Source organism: Nilaparvata lugens, chromosome 1, assembly GCF_014356525.2.
Source record: "Nilaparvata lugens isolate BPH chromosome 1, ASM1435652v1, whole genome shotgun sequence".
Taxonomy (NCBI): domain Eukaryota; kingdom Metazoa; phylum Arthropoda; class Insecta; order Hemiptera; family Delphacidae; genus Nilaparvata; species Nilaparvata lugens.
This window is the reverse complement of record NC_052504.1, coordinates 54,810,769-54,833,015: the sequence shown is the minus strand read 5'-3', so window position 1 is coordinate 54,833,015 and position 22,247 is coordinate 54,810,769. Positions and strand designations below refer to the sequence as shown.

Here is a 22,247-nt window from a genome sequence, read left to right as displayed (position 1 = left end):
GGGAGCTACAAAGAAAAGTGCTGAACATGACATTGAGGTTGACGCATGATCGCTTTTCCCTCAAAGCATGGTTGAACAAGCCCAAAGACAGAAGATGCAAAGAGGAGGCATAAGGAGGAAAATATATATTCCAGAACAATCTTATAGCTCAAGAAGCCAATAATGCCTAATATTTTGGTTGTGCCTAGAACCACATGTGCATGCTTAATCCATGGATGGAGACGTTGACCCCAATCTTAGTTAGACCACTTAGACAATTGACATTTTGAAGGCGCTGTTTTTCTCTGTAAACTGGTGGTGTTCAAGTAGAATCTTTTTCATTCTAAATTCATCTTATTGTCATGTGGAGAATCCTGAAGAAGCTTTACTGGCAACTGTGGTGTGAAATTACGATAATGAATCAAAAAATACAAATATCCCCTCATAAATTATTTACCTGCTTGTCATCAATTTTCCATGAGAAAATCATGAAATTGATAGAGAAATAATATTTTTGGTTAGTTTTTCTCTCCAAAATGTCGCTTATACATAATTCTCAAGACCATATGAGTCGTAAAATATATGAATTGTTCTCATTAGTTGCCTGTTCTTATTTTCGTCACATTGTATCTTATAATACCTACCTTGTTCAACAAACGTCAAATGAATATTGACAAACTTATTCGATGGAAATTTCAAGTCTTAACAAAAATATATTTTTTCTTGAGTAATCATGACTAAATCATATTTTTTCGAACATAGAATTACTCAATTATAGAGTCTAGATTGTCGAATTATTACATCCATATTATTATCCTGCATACTACAGTAACTATATTATCCATGGGTAATATAGTTACTGTACTGCATACTAAGTAGGTTCCGTTTTTGATTAACCGGCTACCGATTTAGACCATCTTAAATAATATGAATTCTTTCGAAATTCGATCCTACTGTTAGATTAATTCAAATAGAAAAATAATTTATTCAATAAAATTATTCAAATTTAATAATTAATTTCAATTGCAATAAATTTTCAACTTTTTAAATACAGTACCGATAATTTAAAAAGCTGATTTAATAATAATATGGTATATCGTAGAAAACCATTCAATAATAGCAAGCAAAGAGCTTTTGTTGGAAGCAGTGTGTTGTAATCTAATTATTGCATTTGTATTCGTATATCATCTTAGGCATGTTAACAATAATTTGAGATCGAATGTGAACCTGAGCGATACGAGAAGGTATAAAAAGTAAATCTCTTCAGATGACTTCACTTCTATCATTATAGTCCCAACTCCGCCTAATAAAATATATTTTCATTTTACCTCATCTCATTTTATTTAATGTGTATTTATATTATGTGATATGAATTTTGTTGAGATTGCCATTAACTATGACAAAAACATGTAAAACATTTTCACGGATAAAAATGATCGCTCTAGGAATTTAACAATGCTTTAGTTGTTAGAGCAGCTCATTCCAGTAAAACTATTAGACTTATTTCAAATAGGCTAATTGAAGATTCATATAATATGCCATTGTGCGGCTATTGCGGAAAAATAAAACACGATAAGCCTTTTTCACAACAAATAAAAGCTCTGGACAGACAATGCGGGGTCTTTTAATTTATTGATGAGCATATAAGCGTACATTCGATTGGTTCACTAATGTGACCAGCCAAGGATGAAATTAGTAGTGGCTTTCAACTCGTATCCTTCTATTCCATCATCAGCCCATGTATCCATTGGGACAAATGAGTGATGTAAAAACTGTGATGGGATGAGGAAATTGGGATCAGCTATAGATGGTTCAGCTGTATATAGATTAATTTTTGCACAGTGCCTGCTGATTGGCTGGGGTGTGAAAGCGTGTGAGTGAGTGAGTTGTGTGTTGTTGTAGTGGTGTCGAGTCAACCACATTTCGCAGCTCCCCGTTCTTTTCCAACTCCCATGAGACCGTAACGTGTATGCATATTTGAAAAGGCACATATCGATCTTCCATTTTACTACCGACTTTCCACATTTTTCTAATAGCAACACTAGGGCCTTTCGCATGGAACTGTCGTTTCCCTATGAAACATTTAACAGTCAGTCGTGAGCTTCCACTGAAGGGCTGCAACCTGCAACGAGTCGCTCAATAGCTCAATTGAATTTGAATGGGCTTGAGGCTTCGAGGCTGTTGGGGAAGCATGGTGTGCATATATCAGTATGGCTATACAATCTTGAGATGGTTCAAGGATCAATATTTGAATAATAAAATAGCACATCTTTTGATAAAAACGAGACTAAGAATGAAGTATGATTTTTTCAAATTGAATTTTTCTAGTAAGTACGTTCCATTACATTTTCTTTCAAGTACTTTCTAGCTCTATTCCTGCATGGAGAAGGAAACTAAGATGACCAAAGTAATGAGATGAGGTGTAATTAGAAAAAATATAAACTGGAGTTGAAATTATTTAACAAATAAAATTATTCAAGAATCACGATAATCTTGTTACTGTAATACTTAATATTGCCGGCCAGGATAGCCGAGTCGACTAAGGCGTCGCTACCTGCCTGCGGGTTCGAGTCCCGCATAATCCAATCGAATAGGCTTGGACGTTTGAACATTCCATGAAATCACGCTTGCACTTTCCTTTACTCAGGCACAAGCGAAAAGCTAATGTGGGCATTATATTGGCAAATAATAAAAAATTCAGCATTCAAGTTCCATGTAATATTATAACTACCCAGTCAATGCTAATAATTTGAGTTGTAATAACAGTGGAGGTGAAGTGTTCAATAATCTCATCCTGTAGTACCAAACTTTAGGCATTTTTGATGCTATCATCGATATCCTATTGCATGACAAGATCATTATGTCTTTCAGCTAGATTCAAATCAGATCTCTAAAACATATTTGACAGTATGCTAGAATCTATTCCATTTTCATACTTGTTTGGTTGAATGTTGTTGAGTTGATGAAAGTTTGGAGTCTATCTGGAAAATTCAATCTGTAGCTTGAAAGAAAATTTGTTGTGGAGATTTCTATAGGAAATGCAGTCCTTTACATGGAAGAAGATTCTCATTGATATTAAAACGAAGTTTGTTACAGTAGATTTTTATGAAAAATCTGTTATTAAAAAAATGAACAAAAATGTATATGACTGCTCAATACATCACTTAATAATCTATCATCCACTTTTCAAGCTCCAGTAAATTGAATACAGCCTAGAAGGAAAGAAGTTTCCATTAACGACGTAAGAAGAGTTCAAACTGATCAACTAGGATCGATTCTATTAAAAGTTTCCATCTGATCATCTCATCAGAATAGCAAATTAAACTCCCATGACATTAATAATTTAAAAAGTACTTCAAGGGAGCTAAGAGTATCTTCAAAGTTTCCAGTAAATTAAGCTTGCCTTAGTTTTGAAGTGGATCCGAATAGATTCTAAGAGAGTATATCTATCAGTGATAGAACAATGAATGCCAAATTTCAAGATTCTCCAAATTTGCATCAGTTGAATGAGCTCAACAGAGAAGAGTTTGATAACAATATGTTAGAAGCGGACAATACATATTGAAAAAGCTGATTACTTATTGGCATGTGCTGACTAAAAATAAATTTATAGTCAGATTAATGCTTACATTGGACTATCAGACGGGAAATATTGTGGTGGGATTAGAGTAAAATAATGCTTTTTGTGGCTAATTTGACATCAATTTCAGATAGAATTGCAAGGGCAGAGGGCAGAGTTGATAATGAGATCTGGTCTTGCCATTGCCCCCAATATTTGTAGGCAGTTACAGAGTGTAATTTATTGAGCCAACGTGAGCTTGGAGCTCGCCAATTACAAGGAGAGTCGAGGGATGTGGAGGAATAAGAGAAGAAGATGGAAGAGAAGGAGGAGGAGGAGGAAAATAAATTGGTTTGAGTTTGGGGAAGTGATATTATAGCGGTGGTAATAGTCTGTGCTGCTGTTATATTGGATCTATGGGATGAATTCTTGATGGTATGACCTGGTTGAATGACATGGCATGGAAACCCTCTTGCAATCCACTGATTCAGTTTGTAATAAATAGGGCAAACCTGGACTATCTCTACCACAAAAGCTTTTAGCCGAATCCCCTTATAAGCCATGCTTTCTAAACCACTAGTCGTAAAAATACATCGAGCTTATTGCCATACTTGAATGGTACGTTTTGAATGTTATCATCTACACTAATAGCCCTACTACAATGGTATATTTATTGATGCTTATAGTTCGACAGTCCACCTTTCAGATACTGGAAATCAAGCTGAACTTTCAATTCAGTGTCTAGTTCAATGTGTAGTGGGTGAAGACCTTCATTTGTACTGATCATCGACTTTGATGATCTCCACTGAACTTATATGAGTCAATCGATCAATGCTGCTACAAGATAAATGTAATGATAAAGAAGTATAACAATGACAATATCTGAAAATATGTGTATAATGATGCCACTTCAATTTTTTTATTCATTCTAAGGTTTATATCAATGATTCATTCAATACTATCCTTCATCTATCAACCACATTTATAGAAAATTAAAAACTGCTTTATAATGAATACATTTTTTTGTTCAAATAAAATTCGGGTGGACATTCAGTATCACTTTTTGTTGAAGCATTAATTCATTAGTCTAGAGAGAAATATATGATTAAAGCAGACTGAAATTCGTAACTGACCCAGATATTGTTCAAAACCTAACACAAAGCAATCAACGTTTCCAGCAAAAAATCAACACCAGTATGTATTCTATGTATATTTAATGCATGTATTTTATGGGATGATTCCAGATGGGTTGAAAAATCTTCCGTATTGTGGGAAGAGACGATTCACGCGAAAAAAGTAGAATAGCATATGAGAAAGGCTGACAAGTTATTTGCATAGTGCATGTGAAATGATGAAATCAGACTCAAGAAAAATCTTCTCTTTTATAATCTTACCATTTTTTTCTCTTCCTCCTCTTCTTCAAATAAGCCTAATCCTATTCAACTACATTCTCGTCCTCATAATTTTTTCTTTGTTGCGTGTCATGAATCGTGATGCGCATATATCAAGTCTACCTCTACCATCCATTTTTCAATTTGTTGCAGATCCTCTTCTCACAGGTATCTTTCAAATAAATCATACTTTCCCATTAAGTTTTTGAATTGTCAGTCTCTTAACTTCAAAAACAGTAGGCTGTGTGTCTATCAGTAAGGAAGAAAATGATAAAATTGTGAATGAAGTCTAACACTGTCAAAAAACCGCCTGATTTCAGCCACTGCATGAAAAAAATATAATAAATTCACAAAGCTCAAAGCTTAAATTTAGAATTATTCTCATTCGATTGTTTCAAGGAAGGTATATTTCTATTATTCTATTGGAAATTGAGTAGTAGCCTCTTATGTAATTTCGAAGATTTAAAACAATTTCCGAGTAATACAAAACTATTCAATGAGATACTAAAAAGATACTGAATCGTTCCTTCAGAGAAAATTCTCCATTAATGTGTTCTATTACGTGTTATTTCTTGAAATATAACGTTTATTATATGATCGTATTATTTTCGTGGTCTCACATAATGGAGTAAGCAATCTACACTGGAACAAATAGTATGTTCAGAAATATCTCAATAAACTTCATCGGAAAATTTCCGATTTCTGTTATGTGCTGAATTAGAGACCCATATCTCACTGCATTGCAATTCAAATTCAAGCTCACTTCTATTCATCAATAAATCATTTCATTTCCATAAAAATGCTTCAACGTATGTCTCCGCTAAACTGTTTTCCAGCAGGTTCTTATTTTATAATACAATACAAAACAAAATGGAATGCTCTCTCTGAGATTAAACTAAATTCATGTAATAGAATTCATAAGATAAGGATGGAAATCTTTAATACACACCAAGAGCCACTATTTAACTTCAATTTTTTCAAACTGACACATTACTAAACTCTTACATCATCCTACTTCTTCCAATATCTTTCATTGATAATTGAGTATTAATTTATTCATGACGTGATGCGTGATATAATGGGGTAACTTCTATCATTATTTCCCAAAGTTTCAGTTGAGTTTCCAAGAATCTTGAACATTTTGATCTTGTTTGATGCTGAAAAGTAATATTGATGAAATTTAGGGATAAATTCATAGAACCCTCAACTCAAGCTTTCTAAGTAAAGCTAAAGCTTTCATTAACTGAAATAATTGATTTGAAGCATGCTTCCAAAAATATGAGTAAAATATGGAATTATTATACCTCATTTGAAATAATCTTGTTGGAATTATATAAATTCAGTAGTTAACTTATCCATAATGAATGCCATTTGGTGGACTTATTTACATATTTATAGTGCGTTGAAATTCATTGTCGAGCTGAAATTTCAACTGAACATTCTCATCTAAATCTAAGTAAGCCATTTATATGCGCAACTTATTCTGATGCACGTCATCAGCATAAATGAGAACTACTTCAAATATTATTAATCATCTCAAGCTTATACACGAATTTATACTAATACATTTTGAAAAGTGAGTAATAAGGCAATCGTCTATCTTAGCATATATCTAAAGCTAGAAAAAATGGTCTCTTAATTCGAAATAACTGAAGCTTGAAATCTACTTACCTTGACGATTAATTACAGCTTGAATAAAAAAATAGCGAGATAAAAATTGTTTCATAATATTGATGAAATCATGTTTTGTCCATGAATTTACAAAGCTCTGTTAAACAGAGTATGTTTGTCTGCATGTGCTTCTATCGAAAAACAGTTCTAATAACCTCAGCTAGTATAAAAATCGAATTTTGAAAAAATCAACTACTGTTTCCCGACTATCTACATATTTATTCCCTCCAAACCTCTCAATATAAATATATATAATAATGATCTTCAAAAATGGAAAGTATCGTTTTATTTTTGTGCTTTCAGTGCTCGTGTACGTGATATGATCCAATACGTGTGGAAGGAAAATTTTAAAGGAAGCATTTTATACCAGCGGAATATGACTGAAATTACTTATTCGTGAAACAACTTACAAGCTTCGTACTTTGTTCCACATCTGATATCTGGAAAAATCGAATACATGATTATTAATTTCGATTGGATAACGAATGCTGAGTCAAAGTTGAGCGTTGCCATTAACTTTTCTGGATGCTGCTGACAGACGTCTTCAGCAAGACTTGAAGTTTGAAGTACAAGAAGATAACCTTTCCTATGGAGACCTGGTTTTCCAACAGTAGATTACTATCGTTTAGTTTATTATCGTATTTTTAGTTCAAAAAGTCCAAATAATGAATTGAATTAAATACTTCCACTGATCCTGAAGTTGACAATGGAAACAATCGTATTATAGCAGGGAGACGTCTTATTTAGTCTGGAGTAGGCATAGGTTTTTCGCGGAGGACATTATTTAATCATTCAACAGAGGATTCTCATAATGAATTTACCACTTGAGAGTTTTACATGATTACTGCTAGGACTAGTTCCATATGCCCTCCTAGACAAAGTTGAATCAGAGTTGAAGCAATTGGAGCAGGAAGGTGTTCTGATAAAAACAGTAGTTACAAATCAATTTCATGTCAATTGTAATACTAAATTATCTATTGAATAATTTTTATTTAATTTCAATTCAAAGTAGTTATCACCAGAACCCAGTAGATATAATTCATTCAATATCCAATAATCTACTCCTTAGAATTAAGTGCCATACTATTATTATAATTTTTTTTTTGTTTGAAGTTTTGCTTGACGACTCTTCCCCTGGGCACCGACCCCCAAAGAAGAGTGACAAGCGATTTTACCAGAGTGACTGCTCCACATGTCCATGTGGTAAACAATCATACTGGGTCCGTTACCATTAAATCGTTTGCTCTGAGTAGACGTAAAGAACCAAGAATGACAGCCTTCTGCATCTGCATTACAATATTTTCAATAACCTATGATTCTTTCAATAATTAATATGCTTTCTGCATTTACATATCAGAAAATACAATAGACAATAACTAGAATACATTCGTATAAATAAAAATAAAATTGATGATTGCATTCTTGAGAATAAGATTATCCGATAGGATAGTTTCAACGTCCAAAAAATGAGCATATACCTGAAATACTTTATACTTCCTCGAATGTCATTGAATAAAACCTACAAGAATACAACTGTTTCCTTGGAGTAAAAATATACCACCATTAATTAAACCTACAAGAATTCAACTGTTTCCTTGGAGTAAAAATATACCACCAATACAAATTTAAATAGAGTTCGGTCAAAAATACCTTATAGAATATGAGAAGCATCACTATCACCATTTACTAACACACATTTACATTCACAGTCAAATGGAGATTGCTTACTATTACGAATTAAAAATTCAGAAAATCATAAAGATCAAAACTAACAAGACTATATTATTGAAGAGGATCATGGAAATCAGTTAAATGTAATGAGCTAATACAGAAACTATTTCTAGCTAGCAAACATTTCTATGTAGAGCAAAGCCCTACAACCAGCATGTACTAATGAACTTGGAAACTATTGTAGAGAACTGCTATTTGTGAATAGAATAATAGGATTATTTTTTATTGGCACGAAAATTGCTATTCTGCTCTGCTTCCTATTGTCTCCTGCTCTGATTTCAGCAAATTTTTCATGATTATTTACTATAATAAAAAATGGAAATTTCAAAAGGTTAAGGAATAAGATTTCGATTGTCTTCAATGCTAGATTATAATCTTTTCGCCACACTGCACAAAAAGCAGCTGTTTTCCAGTCCCTACGTAGATCTGGAAGACATTATTTGCAGACGACTCTTGTCTGACGAAAGAAACAGGTTTCTTTCCGGCTAAGGCCGGAAAGGGTACTCTTCCCGGCCGCTAACATGGAACTAACTAACATGGAAAGGTGAAAGAGAAGGTGTAACCTACTCACAGCTGACATGTTAGTTTTCCACTAACATGGAAAGGTAAAAGAGACGGTGTAACCTACTCACAGCTGATACAATGCATCTATTTATTGTCTCTTTTGATTTAAAAATCATCACCTAAGCCAAGCTAGATGACAACATCAGCTGTTGGAACGCACAAGAGACCCACGAAACCGCCTAACTTTTTGGCGTCAGCTATACCTGTAGTGTGGCGAAAATATCGTACGCGACTCTCTCAGAAAGGTGTTTACGGTATTCGGATAACTATCCTCATACCGTAAACACTAACTTTCTGTGCTTGTAGCGTAATATACTATTCTGAGCATCTAGACTCTAGTACTCAAAAGCAATCTGGAATATTTTGAAGCTGATTCATCCTTGAAGCAGATAGCGCTATCTCTATCTCGCTTCACTATGTTGCCAGATCGTCTTTTAACAATGTAGAATTAATGATTAGCGAAAAAATGGAAAATTCAGTTGGAACGTGAAATATATTTTGGCTTCAATTGAGATTTTAAGGGAACTATATCCGGGAGAAATTGGTGTCCAGTAATTTTCTCGTGATATTTCCATGACTGATAAGTTCAGAAAGGTTTCATGTGATCAGCATGTAATACTGGAACTCTTCATGTGTAGGACTTTCAGTCATTAGTTTTCCTGCTCTTTATAAAGTACGGCATCCAATATGTTTCAAGAGCGTTTGATTACGTCCATGCCCCACTCATCAGTGAAGGCGACTTTCAAGAGTTTCAAACGAAGTTTAATTAAGTTTGTGATTAACCAAGCGTAAAGAACACCTCAAGGCAGACTACTAGCCTTTTATCAGTCGGCTGCTATCCAGGTTTACTCCAATATGCGAAAGAAAGTAATGAAGGTAAGATTATAAAAACTACAAATATAGCGATTCCGTTTGATTGGCAATTGAATCACTAAAGTGGAATTGTATGAGATAAAAACTTCATAAATTGCCTACATTATTCTCAGGAGCGTCATCCAGTTAAAGCTTTAGCAGTCTAACAATTGCTGTAGAACACCTCTGCCATGAAAATTTCTCGATTATCTTTCTTATTTTTACATCAGCACTATATTATTAACTTTTCCATTTCCCCTGGTCCACACCTTATCTTATTTACGCCTCTGGTTTGAATTACTGGGCTTCCATCATTGAGTAATGTACAGACTGGACAGACTGGACTTTGTTGCATGGCAGGTCTTATCAAATTGGCTGTCAATCGCATTATATGGTGCTGCAGCTGTTCATGTTTCGCTATTATTATATCAGACTCGTGATCAGAAAAATCGGAAATTACCTTCACATTCCTCGTGTAACTGGTTTCAAGGAAAAATTGATTGCTCTCACTGAAAATCAAATCTTAGGGGTCCCAAAAAAGGCCAGTAGTGTATAAAATGACTACTGACGACATTCTTCTGGGTTTCCAATTCATGAGGAGGGGGTGGAAATTGAAGTTTTTCTCAATTTTTGGAGAAGGTGCGTCTTTGAGCTTGTGGTGAGTGGGGGGGGGGGGGTTGGCCACCCGTGTGTAGAATTAGAATACGAGTGTATTCACAGAAGTTGAAAGGTGTAAGAATTTTATTCCCAGATATATTGTCTGAACAATCGGGTTTTGAAACACGAAACTGAAATTCAGAATCATTCCTGAACGGGAACTCCTCATCTAAATTAGAGTTTCCCTCAATAATATACTTTTGCTGACCAAACAATCTTATTCTAATGATCCTCAATCTGGAATATGAAAATTTTCCATTTAATAGACAGAAAATGGAGACATTTGAGAGTTCTGTAGAGAAGAATTATTTAATCCAAATCTGCTGTTTGAATTTCTAAGTAAATACCCAGACGTGATTCAAAGGGGGAAAGTATGTCAAGCAGATAGCAAGAATACAACGCCACCTGTTGAACTAGTGGAGAGGAAAATAATAGCCTAGACGTCGACATATTGGTGACTCACCCTCATTAAAAAATACACACAGGCATGCGCACTAGGTTTACATGTTGTTGAAAACGTTGAACTCCCGAGCGCGCTTTGGTATCATGTGGGAAAAAGCCTGTTGGTTGGTGCAATGGGATCGAATCCTTTTTACAGAAGGTACAGTATTGTATTTCGTAGTGTTTTCGAGAGTTGAAGTGACTCTGATGAGAAGAATGGCAAAAAAGCAGGGTGTAGAGTTACGACGAAATGAGTCAGGTATGAATGAACTCCGCGGCGGAGGCATAGGGAATAACCCGCCTCCGTTGTCATGGCAACCACTCAGTATCCAGATCGATAGAGTCAGCTGCTGTTCTGGGCGCTCTTTTGCGCTGGACTCGCTCAGACCACTGATAGTGTCACATGTCACAACATACACGACTGTCAAACTTGATAAACATCCTGAGCCACTGCCTACAATCTGATCCTCGTGCGATGGCTAGGTAGAAATTGAGTTAGTGAAGTTCTGTTACCAAAATCGAGTAGCTTCATGTGTATATAGGACTGTGTTCTTTTCACAGAAGCAACTCGTAATCTACACAGTCATCCTTAATCTCTGTCCATGTATTTTTTCCAAAACGTGCTTGCTCAATCTGGAGAACGATCTGTGTTCTTTCATACACATCTGTATTTCATCATACTGCTATCTCATCATCACATCTGCATCAACTCACTCGTACACAGGATAATTTTCCGTTTATGTATTGTTAAACTTACTAGAATGGCCGAGATATATATACGCGTATATATATTCACGTGTATCTCAGAGTTGTACTTTATCAATCAGACTCGATTTTATAGAAAAATTCATTCTATTTATCTGACAATCATGAGAACCAATTACACTAGATTGTTCAATATTCAGTAGTAGTTATTGAATGTATCAACTGGGAACTCAAGGCGAAGATTGTCACGCTCATGTCTTAAAAACTAACAGTAACCCAAAAAATGATCAAAGAGAAATCATGATTATAATAAGCAGGCTCGTCCATTGATAACTATGAAAACTTCAAATGAAACTAGTAATTCACTGCCGCAAGTATTTGAACTGTTATTACATTCTAGAAAAGTTTTCAAAACTAGTCTCTCCTGTGAAGGAAAGTAATGGGAAGGAATGTGATGACAGGGACAATATATTCATGATTTGAATAAGTGATTATTGAGTTGACGGTTGAAGTGGCAATGATAGTTTATCGGCACAACTAAATTGGAGCTACAGGTGGCAAGTTTCCCCATAGACATTGCAGCACTAGTTCCATTATTCATCCACTTTTAAAACTACTCTCAGAATTCAGAATACAGTAGATTCATCAAGATCTTCTGATATGCCTTGACAAATAAATTTATTCCGAAAGCCGTGTCCACACTGAACAAATGTTCGACAAACATGTCTGTTGAAAAAGTTTGGGCAAAATTTATTATGATTTATAAACAATGTTTGCCCGTGGCCTGTGTGGTGTGGACGCGTCATCAAACAAAATATTTGTAATTGAGAAGAACAAGTTTTATGTTTTACAGCTGTAAACTCTGAAAATGTTTGGAAAAACAGTAATTTTTTGTTTGACAAACAATGATTGTCCAAACGTTTTAAAATGTTTGTCCTTGAGCTCCTCAACAAACATGTTTGGCGAACATGTATGTCGAACATTTGTTCAGTGTGGACACGGCTTGAGAGTATCATTTAGCCTATTAGTTGTTCTTGACCATTGATAATTTTTTACCCATTAGTTTTGTAATAGTTGTGAGGTATACAGTGCAGTGGATTACATTTATCTGGATCTCCTGTATCACAGAAATTGATAATACGGCTCATTGTTCTATTAGAAAAAAACAAATGCTTGAGAATTCGTCCAGTCATCTTAGTTTAGAAAGTAATCCGGTATGACTGTTGAAATCTTCATAAATCTTCCGCATCAAATATAAGAAGGGATTTGATAGCTTTCCTAAACTATCAAATCGATTAAACGAGCTATGCTGACCTATGAAAAAAAGAATATCCATGAAAAACCTTTTCAGTGAAATAGGAGCTAGTAGGGAAAAACATGACCATCATACGAATTTGTTTCAAACTGATATTCAGTTTCTTTCAACCAAAGAACGCGTCAACAATGAGTTAGTTCAAATGAATTGATAAGAGAAATGAATGGAATTCCCTCGGAAATCGAATTGGAAGACCTCTGTGTCAAAGAAAATTATTTCATTGCAGCTCTATTGTTCGACCAGCCTTGAATGGAACAATGAGGCCTGTGCTCATGTGAATTCCAATACAGTACACTTTTTCTATCTCTGAAAAAAATCTTCGAACAAATCAAATACAGATTTTAGTTTTACAGGGATTTTCCACTAGGGATTGATGACGTCAAGAATCATTTGACAAAAATATCATTTCAGAAAGTGTGTCAACATTATTGGTTATCATCTCTTCATAATATAACCACTAAATTGCACCACAACTAATATATTTATATCAGATAATACCGATATGACTTGAATCACATCTATCTACTTTAGAAGGTTGTTGAAAAAGAAACTTGGCAACAATGATGTCTTATCATTCCTCTCACTTGATAACGTAATTCTCATTTAGCATTACATAATATTATGGTTTCAACTCATAGGAATAACAATTTTTGGGAATTTCCACCTAATCAGTCAGCTGACAACATACAATGAAGGAGAGCCTAATTAGAAGGACCTAACTTTTTTACAGATTGTATCACGACGATGTCTCCTGAAAACAGATAATTGGCCTGTCACGTGACTAGCTTTGGTCGACGGCAAATCGATAATGACAAATAAACCATGAAGAGCGGCTGGCTACTCCAGTAATTGAGTTTGCCGCGATACGCTTCCAATTTCCTTATAATTTGCCTGTCAATCAGCCAAAACATTCGTACAGTTTGTTTAGTCCAATAATATATTATTATATGATGAGGACCATCATTTGAACAGGTGAAATTGAAATTCTTGGAGAAACTCTTTCCCCGACCTAAATTGTCTCTCAAAATATCACAAGAAACGATGCAGATTGTAGAGGAAGACTGTACATTATGAACAATCGAATCTCATGAAATATGAGCTGAATGTTGAATTAGTTTCAAAAAAACTGATTTATCATCTAGGAAAAGACAAGCGCAAGCGATTACTAGGAAAGGAGCTTCTTTGTTAATGAAAAGCTAGATTCATGAATTATACAGTGGTAGATGGAATCAGAGCAGTTCTATGAAGAGATGATAACAAATTGCTGGTGTCCAAGATTTGTCATTGGAGACAGCACTGACGCTTTAATAAAGCGTGACATTTACAAAGCTCTATGAAGAAGCTCTCCCAGTCTCCTCTATAGGGTGTCAACAATTTGTAGCAACGGATTTGCAGTTTGAAGGAGAAAATGTCTATCCTCGAATAGATTTTCTATAGAATTCTCATTTCTCTGAAACCATGATACATGTTCAATAGAATTGAAAATATTCTCAACATTTAGGCCCAACAATCTCCAAAATACAGTACTTTCAATTCTGAATTCTATTTCCGGTTCAACAGTTCGATCGTTATTTATGCTCTACCAAAAGTAAAAATCAATAATGTAGATATAAATAACAATCTAAGTACCCTTTTTAACATTATTCAGTCACAACATGTTTCGGCTATATATTATGTTGTCATTATCAAGTGATTGGAAAATCATAATAAAGTTTATTTTCTAATCACTTGATAATGGTATCATATATCCGAAAAATGTTGTGACTAAATAATTTTAAAAAGAATACTTAGATTTCTATTCTTATTTATATTCTAGATTAGCCCTAAAGGAAAAAGCCAATTGATGTTATTCTTCTTCATTAACTGATGTTATTCTTCTACTTCAAGATTATGGTAATGGAAGGATCATTTGAGAATTTAGATTGAATGTATACAATATGCAATACAATTAATTGATAATTCCAATTCAATTCAATTTACTTCACCAGAAAACAGTACAAAGATGTGACAATCAGAAAAAACAATAATTATTATTTCAAATATCTATATCAACTATCTGAAAAATACGGCTGGAGGTGAAGAACTACTGGCATAAGTGAAACACTTGTTCGCCAGTAGGAGTAGAGACTTAACTGTTTCTAAATCTTAAACTAATAATTTAAAATGGAATCTTTTTATTCAAACAATGGTAAGTATATTTAAAATAAATGCTATCAATTGTGAATTAATCCTGACATTAATGGATAGTTTAAAAGCTGAAAAAATTTAGAACTCATAAAATATTATTGGAACAAACTTAATAGGTACACCGATGAGCTCGTTCGGGATGCAGTTTACAATCTTTGGAGCGATGTATACTAGCTTCTTACGAATGACCGTTAAATTAGGATCATAAGAAGCATATCTATGTAGATTGTATCTTGTTCTATGAGTTACATTGATTCTTGAAAATGAACTTCTATGTTTATTGAAATGTTTAAACATGCTAAGCACATAGAGTTGACGGATTGGCATGACTCTCAGTTCACTGAATTCAATTTTTCAAGGGAAAAATATGGGTTTATTTAATATGGTTTTTATGATCATTTTCTGCATAATGAATAGTGGTAACAAAAGAGTGTCATAAATACCTCCCCAAACCTCCAAGACATAATTTAACAGAGATTGTACAATTGCAAAATAAAGCATTCTCAACTCTGATAAATCAAGTATCGACCTCAACTCATAAAAATTATAGGAAACAAACCTTAGTTTATGGCATAGGTATTCAATATGCCTTCTCCACTTGAATCCCTCCTCGAGTCCAAATATTTTATTTGACTAGTCCTTTCAATCTCAGGACATCTACAGAAAGCATCATAAAATAAATTTCAATTTAAATGCAATTTAAGTGTACAATCTGTCTCTTCATGTCCAGAGATATTTCTTGAGAAGGCGATATATTTTTTTTCAATATTTAAGCTCAGGGAGTTAACATCTAACCATTTCTTCAGAGTGGAGATGCCTCTAGAGGCGGCTCCATAGACTCTCTGCCAGGTGCTCTCTCCAAACAACAGCACAGTATCGTCAGCAAATGAGAATACCACACCTACATTCAGGTCTAATCTGAGTATCTCATTTACATAAAGAAGGAATAAGATTGGTGATAAGACTGTTCCCTGAGGGAGACCGTAACCGGAGAGAGGCAGATCACTCACACAGTCATCAAGAGTGAGAATTTGTGATCGATCTATGAGCAAGGTAGCTCTGGACAAACTCAGAGTTGTACCTCTGATTCCTGCTCGATCCAGTTTATTTAGTAGTTGGTTGTGAGCCACAGTATCGAAAGCCTTGGCTAGAACAAGGAAAACCGCAAGTGTTTTCTTTCCCTTATTTAACAAATCTGCCACAGAATTCAAAAAATGGATTAGAGCATCATCAGTACATTTATTTTTTTGGAATTCAAATTAGTGGTCTTCTATTATCCCATGTAAGTCAAAGAATTCAATAATTTGAAATTTTATTACTTTTTCCATTATTTTCGTTAATAAACTAAGCTAACTGATTGGTCTATAGTTCTCAGTGAGTTTTCTATCACCTGATTTGAATAGAGGTTTGATTTTGCGACCTTGAACAATTGTGGAAAAACTTCCTCGCGAAAACATTTATTTATAATATTGATGTGAGAGGAAAGGCAATGAAATCGGCTACTATTTTTAAATTTTTACTATTTATACCATCAATACCTGAACATGTATTATTTTTCAGACTGAGAATGGCATTTTCTAATTGAATTTCATTTACCGGTTGCACGACAAAAGAGTCGGTCAATCTCGAGTTATTTTTCTTATATTTGAATTCATAAGCGGACTGGCTGGTATATTTAGGTATAAGCATCCTATCAGCATAAGTTTTACCAACATTTACAAAAATCATCCTTTTTACAGTACGATTTATACGATTATTCAGTAGGTTCCAATATGTCCTGAATTTATTTTTCTAGTTAGTATTGAAAGGTCCTTTTTTTAGTTGCTTGGCAATTTTATCTCTTTCATTAATAGACTCCATCAAGCCCAGCGTGATCCATGGTTTCAGTAGGTATGATTTAAGTTTGTTAAAATCAATCATAGTAATTATATTTGTCTGTGTGACGGGAGTGTGAGGCAATTTACTGTTTAGATTTATAGGAAGAGTGGTAGCAAAGTGATCAGTGATATTTAATTTAAAGACATTAGCTATTTTCGGTTCGATAGAATGTGTAGAATCCCTGAAAAATATATGATCAATTAAAGACTGACTATTATCCACCTTTCCAGTCGGAATGTTAATTAAAGAATTAAAACCATTTCCATTAATAACATTCAGATACTGGAATGTACAGCGATCAGTGCTCAAAATATCGATATTAATATCACCTGCAAAAGCAACATTACGATTATTCGAAAGATATTCAAGATAACACTCGGATAAAATGATCTGTGTTGCTGTTCGGAGACCTATAGACTGCGATAACTTGTATTATCAAATCATTACCCAGTTCAACAATAACACTCATGCGCGTTAGCTTCTATCAACTCACAATCTAAAACTGTGAAATTATATTTTTTGTTAATATACATGCAAAGACTATCGCATTTATTAAGTTTACTGGGCTGGTTTAACAAATTGTAGCCATCTATATAAAAATTAATAGGCTTATCGCCAGAATACCAAGTTTCAGTTAGAATTATTATATCGAATAACACTTTGAAATTATTAAGACACACTATGAATTCATTAAAGTTCTTATAAATACTACGAATGCTCATTTGAAAAATGTTCATATAGTTAACTGGACTTGTTTCTTTATCAGTGATTAAATCGAAACTCACATCATCAATTTCCCCCGCCTTAGAAACGTCATCACTCAGAATGTTTCATAACTCGTTGAAAGAGTTCATACTAAAATAAAATAATCTTATTTTAAAAGCTCCGGAAAAGTCCTATTCAACCCGGTCCTCTGAAGACTATTAGTTTTTCAGAGTTTAATCGCCATTACCAATTTCGAGAAGATCATTCACGGTCCGAATTCTTAGTGCTCTAGTATTTTCCTGCTTCCGTATGTAAACCTTTCCATCTCTTGACCATGCAAATTTGAAATTCTTCTTCATAGTGAACTGTTTTGCCTCGTAGTAGGAGCTTCTTATAGTAGGGAGATAAATTTTCATTTAAGTAAACTGGTTTATCTGGGAGATTTCTATTTATGTTGATGGTTCGAATATTAGCTTTTAGATTTTTTCACTTCCTCACGAAAATTTATCTTCCTCACGAAAAACTTTAAAACACTTTATTCAATTATTCTTTATTTCTCTAGTGCGAAATGATACAATTAAGGAAGGAATTTCTTTATTTCCTGTTGGAAGTCGATGAGCGGCGTTAATATCTGTTTGTTGGTGGCAGATTTTAAAAGCTTTAGCTGTTGATGCGATGATTCCATGAATATTTACATTGTTTGTTGAAGGAAAACCATGAATTTCGATATTGTTGCTTCGCGAGTATTGCTCCAATTCACAGACTCTCGATTTCATGTCACTTAGTTTCATCTGAAGTGAAGCATTATTCTTTTTCAATTCAAGATGTTCATTATTTAAAGTTTCCATGGCTTTACTATAGTCATAAATTTTTGACGAAAACATTTCCACTGATTTTCCGAATTCTTTCATATTATCATTAATCGTATTAAGTTCATCTTTAAGAGATTGTACTACATGATTCACACTACTTTTGATTTCCTCTCGAATTAGATTTTTAATTTCTGATAATAGTTGTTCAGGGAAGTCAGAAGCCTTTTCCATTTTCTCGAGAACTCGTTTAACACTTCACTTACAAACCGCACACCTCCACTTTAGTCGATTTTCTTCGGATAACTTTTTGAAATTTGTTCCACTTATACCAGTACAGCCGTAGTAAAATAAACACTTGCAGTCTGAACAGCGAAGCGATAGCTATTCCTCAGTAACACTATTATCACAATTCAAGCACGCACATCTTTGCATTCTAGCAAACGAATTTGTAAAACCAAACGAATGACTAGCTATTAGAAATACTTATCTTTTACGATAAAAGAGAAGCCAAAAAGACGTTCGTTCGGCTCGGTAGTCGAGCTTCTACTGAATGTTACTGAATGCTACTGAAATCTATTGAATTTAGATCGAATGCATACAATATGCAATATAATTAATCTATACTGTATATATTATATATAAAAGGGAAATGGCACTCACTCACTGACTGACTGACTGACTGAATCTGCCCAAAATCTGCGTTTTTCCAGCGTTTTTTTGCGCTTTCTCAGCTTTATCGAGAACAAATGAACAGAAATTGTTCAAATTTACTACAGAAGCTCAGCTGGGGTGTATTAATGTTGTGTTAGAATGAATTTGAAATAACGCCAAAGATACGCCCAAAATTAGACAGAAAATGTTCAAATTTGTTACAGAGGTTTAGCTAGGGTCTAAACATTTTCTGATGAGGTGACTCTTATATTTCATCAAAGATACGCCCAAAATCAGCGTTTTTCCAACGTTTTTCTGCGTTTTCTCAGTACTTTCACTTTATGATGGAATGAAGCATGCTCAAATGAAAAATGCAGGCGAGCGAAGCGACCCCGCTGATCTCATTTTCGGACGATCCAGTCGGGGGTCCAGGGGGTGGAGCCCCCTGGCTAGACGGATATGGCGAGCGAAGCGAGCCTGACGTTTAGTATACTGTATAATTGAAGGCTGAATGTTCTTTAAATGTAGAGGCTTGAGAGTGGCCGAATTTCAAGATTTTTGAAATGAGGCCGACAGTTTGTTCGAATTGATTCTCCCATCATGATTCTCAAAACCCACTTCTGCAATCTAAATACCTCCGCTACGCAGCATGAATTTCTTCAAAAAATAATGCCATAGAAGAGAGTGGAGCAAAGTGAAGTAAACACTATTTGTTGGAGCCCCAATAATGTCCACAGAAGATTTCAAATTTCTCAGAACAAAAACTGCTGAGTTCAGTTTGTTTTCAAGGTATTCGTGATGCTGTTTCCATGGAAGATCAGAGTCTATTACAACTCCCATCACTCTAATATCATTAACGAATTCTATTTTGTAATCGTTGACATTCAAGTTGTTCTTGAGGGTCTCTTGTTGTTCTGAATGGTATTTCTTCAGTTTTTCTAGTACTCATATTATCAACTCGTTAGCAGATAGCCATCTTTCTAGTTTAGTAAGGGCAGATTTTCTTTCTAATTCCGTATTCGACTGACTGTTGCTTTTCAGTAATATGCTCAAGTCATCTGCATCTATTATGTATCTAATATTAATATGAGTCGGCAATAAACTCAATTCAGCTACAACTTTTCCAATTCCAATCGTCAAAATACAATCCCAATAGCAGAATGAAAAACCAATATTCCTAAAATTTCAGCTCTGACAAGGTGATGAGGAATGATGAATTAGTTGAAATGAGATTTGGTTAAGTTATAAAAACATTTTGTGACAACCGCAGCAACTATTCATAAATTATTTTGAGAAAATATTTTGACACGTCTCCAATTATTTGAAAAAGAGATCAATGACAGTGTGGGATCTGTTGTTGAGCCAGGGCAGAGCAGAGCTTTCATGAAACACTCCGCAGAGAATAGTGGCAAAAAGCTTATGTGAGTGAATCGTGGTATTCAGCAGCTCGCTCACAAACACAGTTTCCTCAGATGATAGTGCATTCCGGATCCCTCAGTCTTATATTGAGATGGCTTTCTCACTTTATACAACATCGTCTTCTGAAAATTACACACTTGGTCAACAGAATGGAGCCTCAAAGATTCTCATGAATTCATTGGCCTTATACAATTTCTCATGACTGAGCACAGAAGTTAATAAAATATTACTTGTTAATCTTAATATTAGCATGAAAATTGTAGAAGTAATAAAATATACTATTGAGGGATTTTACTGAAGGCGGAAGTTAATTGACGATGCTAACGGAGGTTCTTATTCATTCTATGGTTTTCATTTGCTAGCTGCAATTGAGATACTGAATAATGATAATTAATACTGTAGAATTGAGGTCACGGTGGCATCCTGAGAACCCTAGATTGAAAAGAGTAAATTACTACTACTACCCACCATCAACTGAGAAACCGCGTTTTCTGTTGTGATAAATTGGTAGACATTGTTTAGTTCTGAGAAAATCAAATTGTCCATAGTAAGCTCATGAGAAGGAACCGTTGTCTCTATCAGATCACGAGCCCCACATCTTCCGAACAATAGCACTAGTTCCATTGATTAAAAGCAGTTGGTGTTAATTTCTGTTAGGACAATTCACTTGAGTCATTCAAATTTGATTGAGTGCAGATGCAGAGTCTGCTATCGATCGAGATACATTAACTGTGCTGTGGCCTGATTAGCTCATACATTGGCAGTCGGGATGAACATATCTGGTGGTATGTGTACAATTCTGTAGAGTCAAACTTCTGTTGAGAAAATCACTGTATATGGAGGATAAATATATGGGAGAGACCGCTCTCTCAAATACAGGCAAATAAAGTTTAATTCATGCTTTCTGGATTGGAGGGAAATCTCGACTGAACCGAGCTGCACATTATTTTAATTCACTTACAAACAAAATATCCAACACAACCAATAGTTTTCAAATACACGAACACTTTTTTCGATTGAGCATTAAAAGGACTGAGTACATAGATCAATATTAGTCTTATAGTAAGTTTCTATAATATTATAAAGTTGCATTTTTTCTAGTTGGATTGGATAATAGTTGTAGATCTTGATTCATATTAATTAGATCTTCAACTCTTCATGTAGTAGTTGTGGAGATGATATTGTGTTAGTTATCCATATTGGATATACAGACCCGAAGTTATGCCAATCAACCACGAACTTGTCAAGGTACCTTCGGTAAAATTTGCGATAAACTAAAACTGACTTGAATAGCAGTGGAATATATGAAATTGAGCGAACTATATAATTGGATTGACTTATAAATATGATCATCTGACTAGAAAAGCCACTCCCACAATGAGTGGTATGCTATATTAACTGCCTATTGTGGGAGTGGCTTATCTACGCCAGTGACGATGATTCACCTTGGTCAACCATCTACCAACAGTATAATTATGAAAAATATTCACTTTAATTTCAGTTTACCATATACATAATTATATTGGGAGATACAGCATTATTTGAGATGCCCAATAAATTGGTCATAATGTGTTATGACAAATCCAGTAACTCAATATTATAATATATTTTCAGTTGTGAGAGGTTCGGGTTTTCTTATTCAATAACAAAATAAGACGATCTTCCATTGAGAATGCTGAATATTTTTTTCTAATAATTCTACAATATGTATTGTATTTAATTTAGAATAA

General features: G+C 34.4%; 1 protein-coding gene across 11 annotated transcripts in view; it reads right to left on the bottom strand.

The window, feature by feature from the left end:
* LOC111057561 (potassium voltage-gated channel subfamily H member 6) overlaps positions 1 to 22,247 on the bottom strand; it is a 288,140-nt gene that overhangs the window by 83,079 nt on the left and 182,814 nt on the right. For 8 of the 11 annotated variants that reach the window (XM_039436872.1, XM_039436881.1, XM_039436930.1 and 5 more), the window contains one exon: positions 7,011 to 7,040. The exons of the other annotated variants lie outside the window; for them this stretch is intronic. In XM_039436872.1, coding sequence (XP_039292806.1) covers positions 7,011 to 7,040 — 30 coding nt within the window. The remainder of the gene's footprint in view (positions 1 to 7,010; positions 7,041 to 22,247) is intronic. 11 annotated transcript variants of the gene reach the window in all.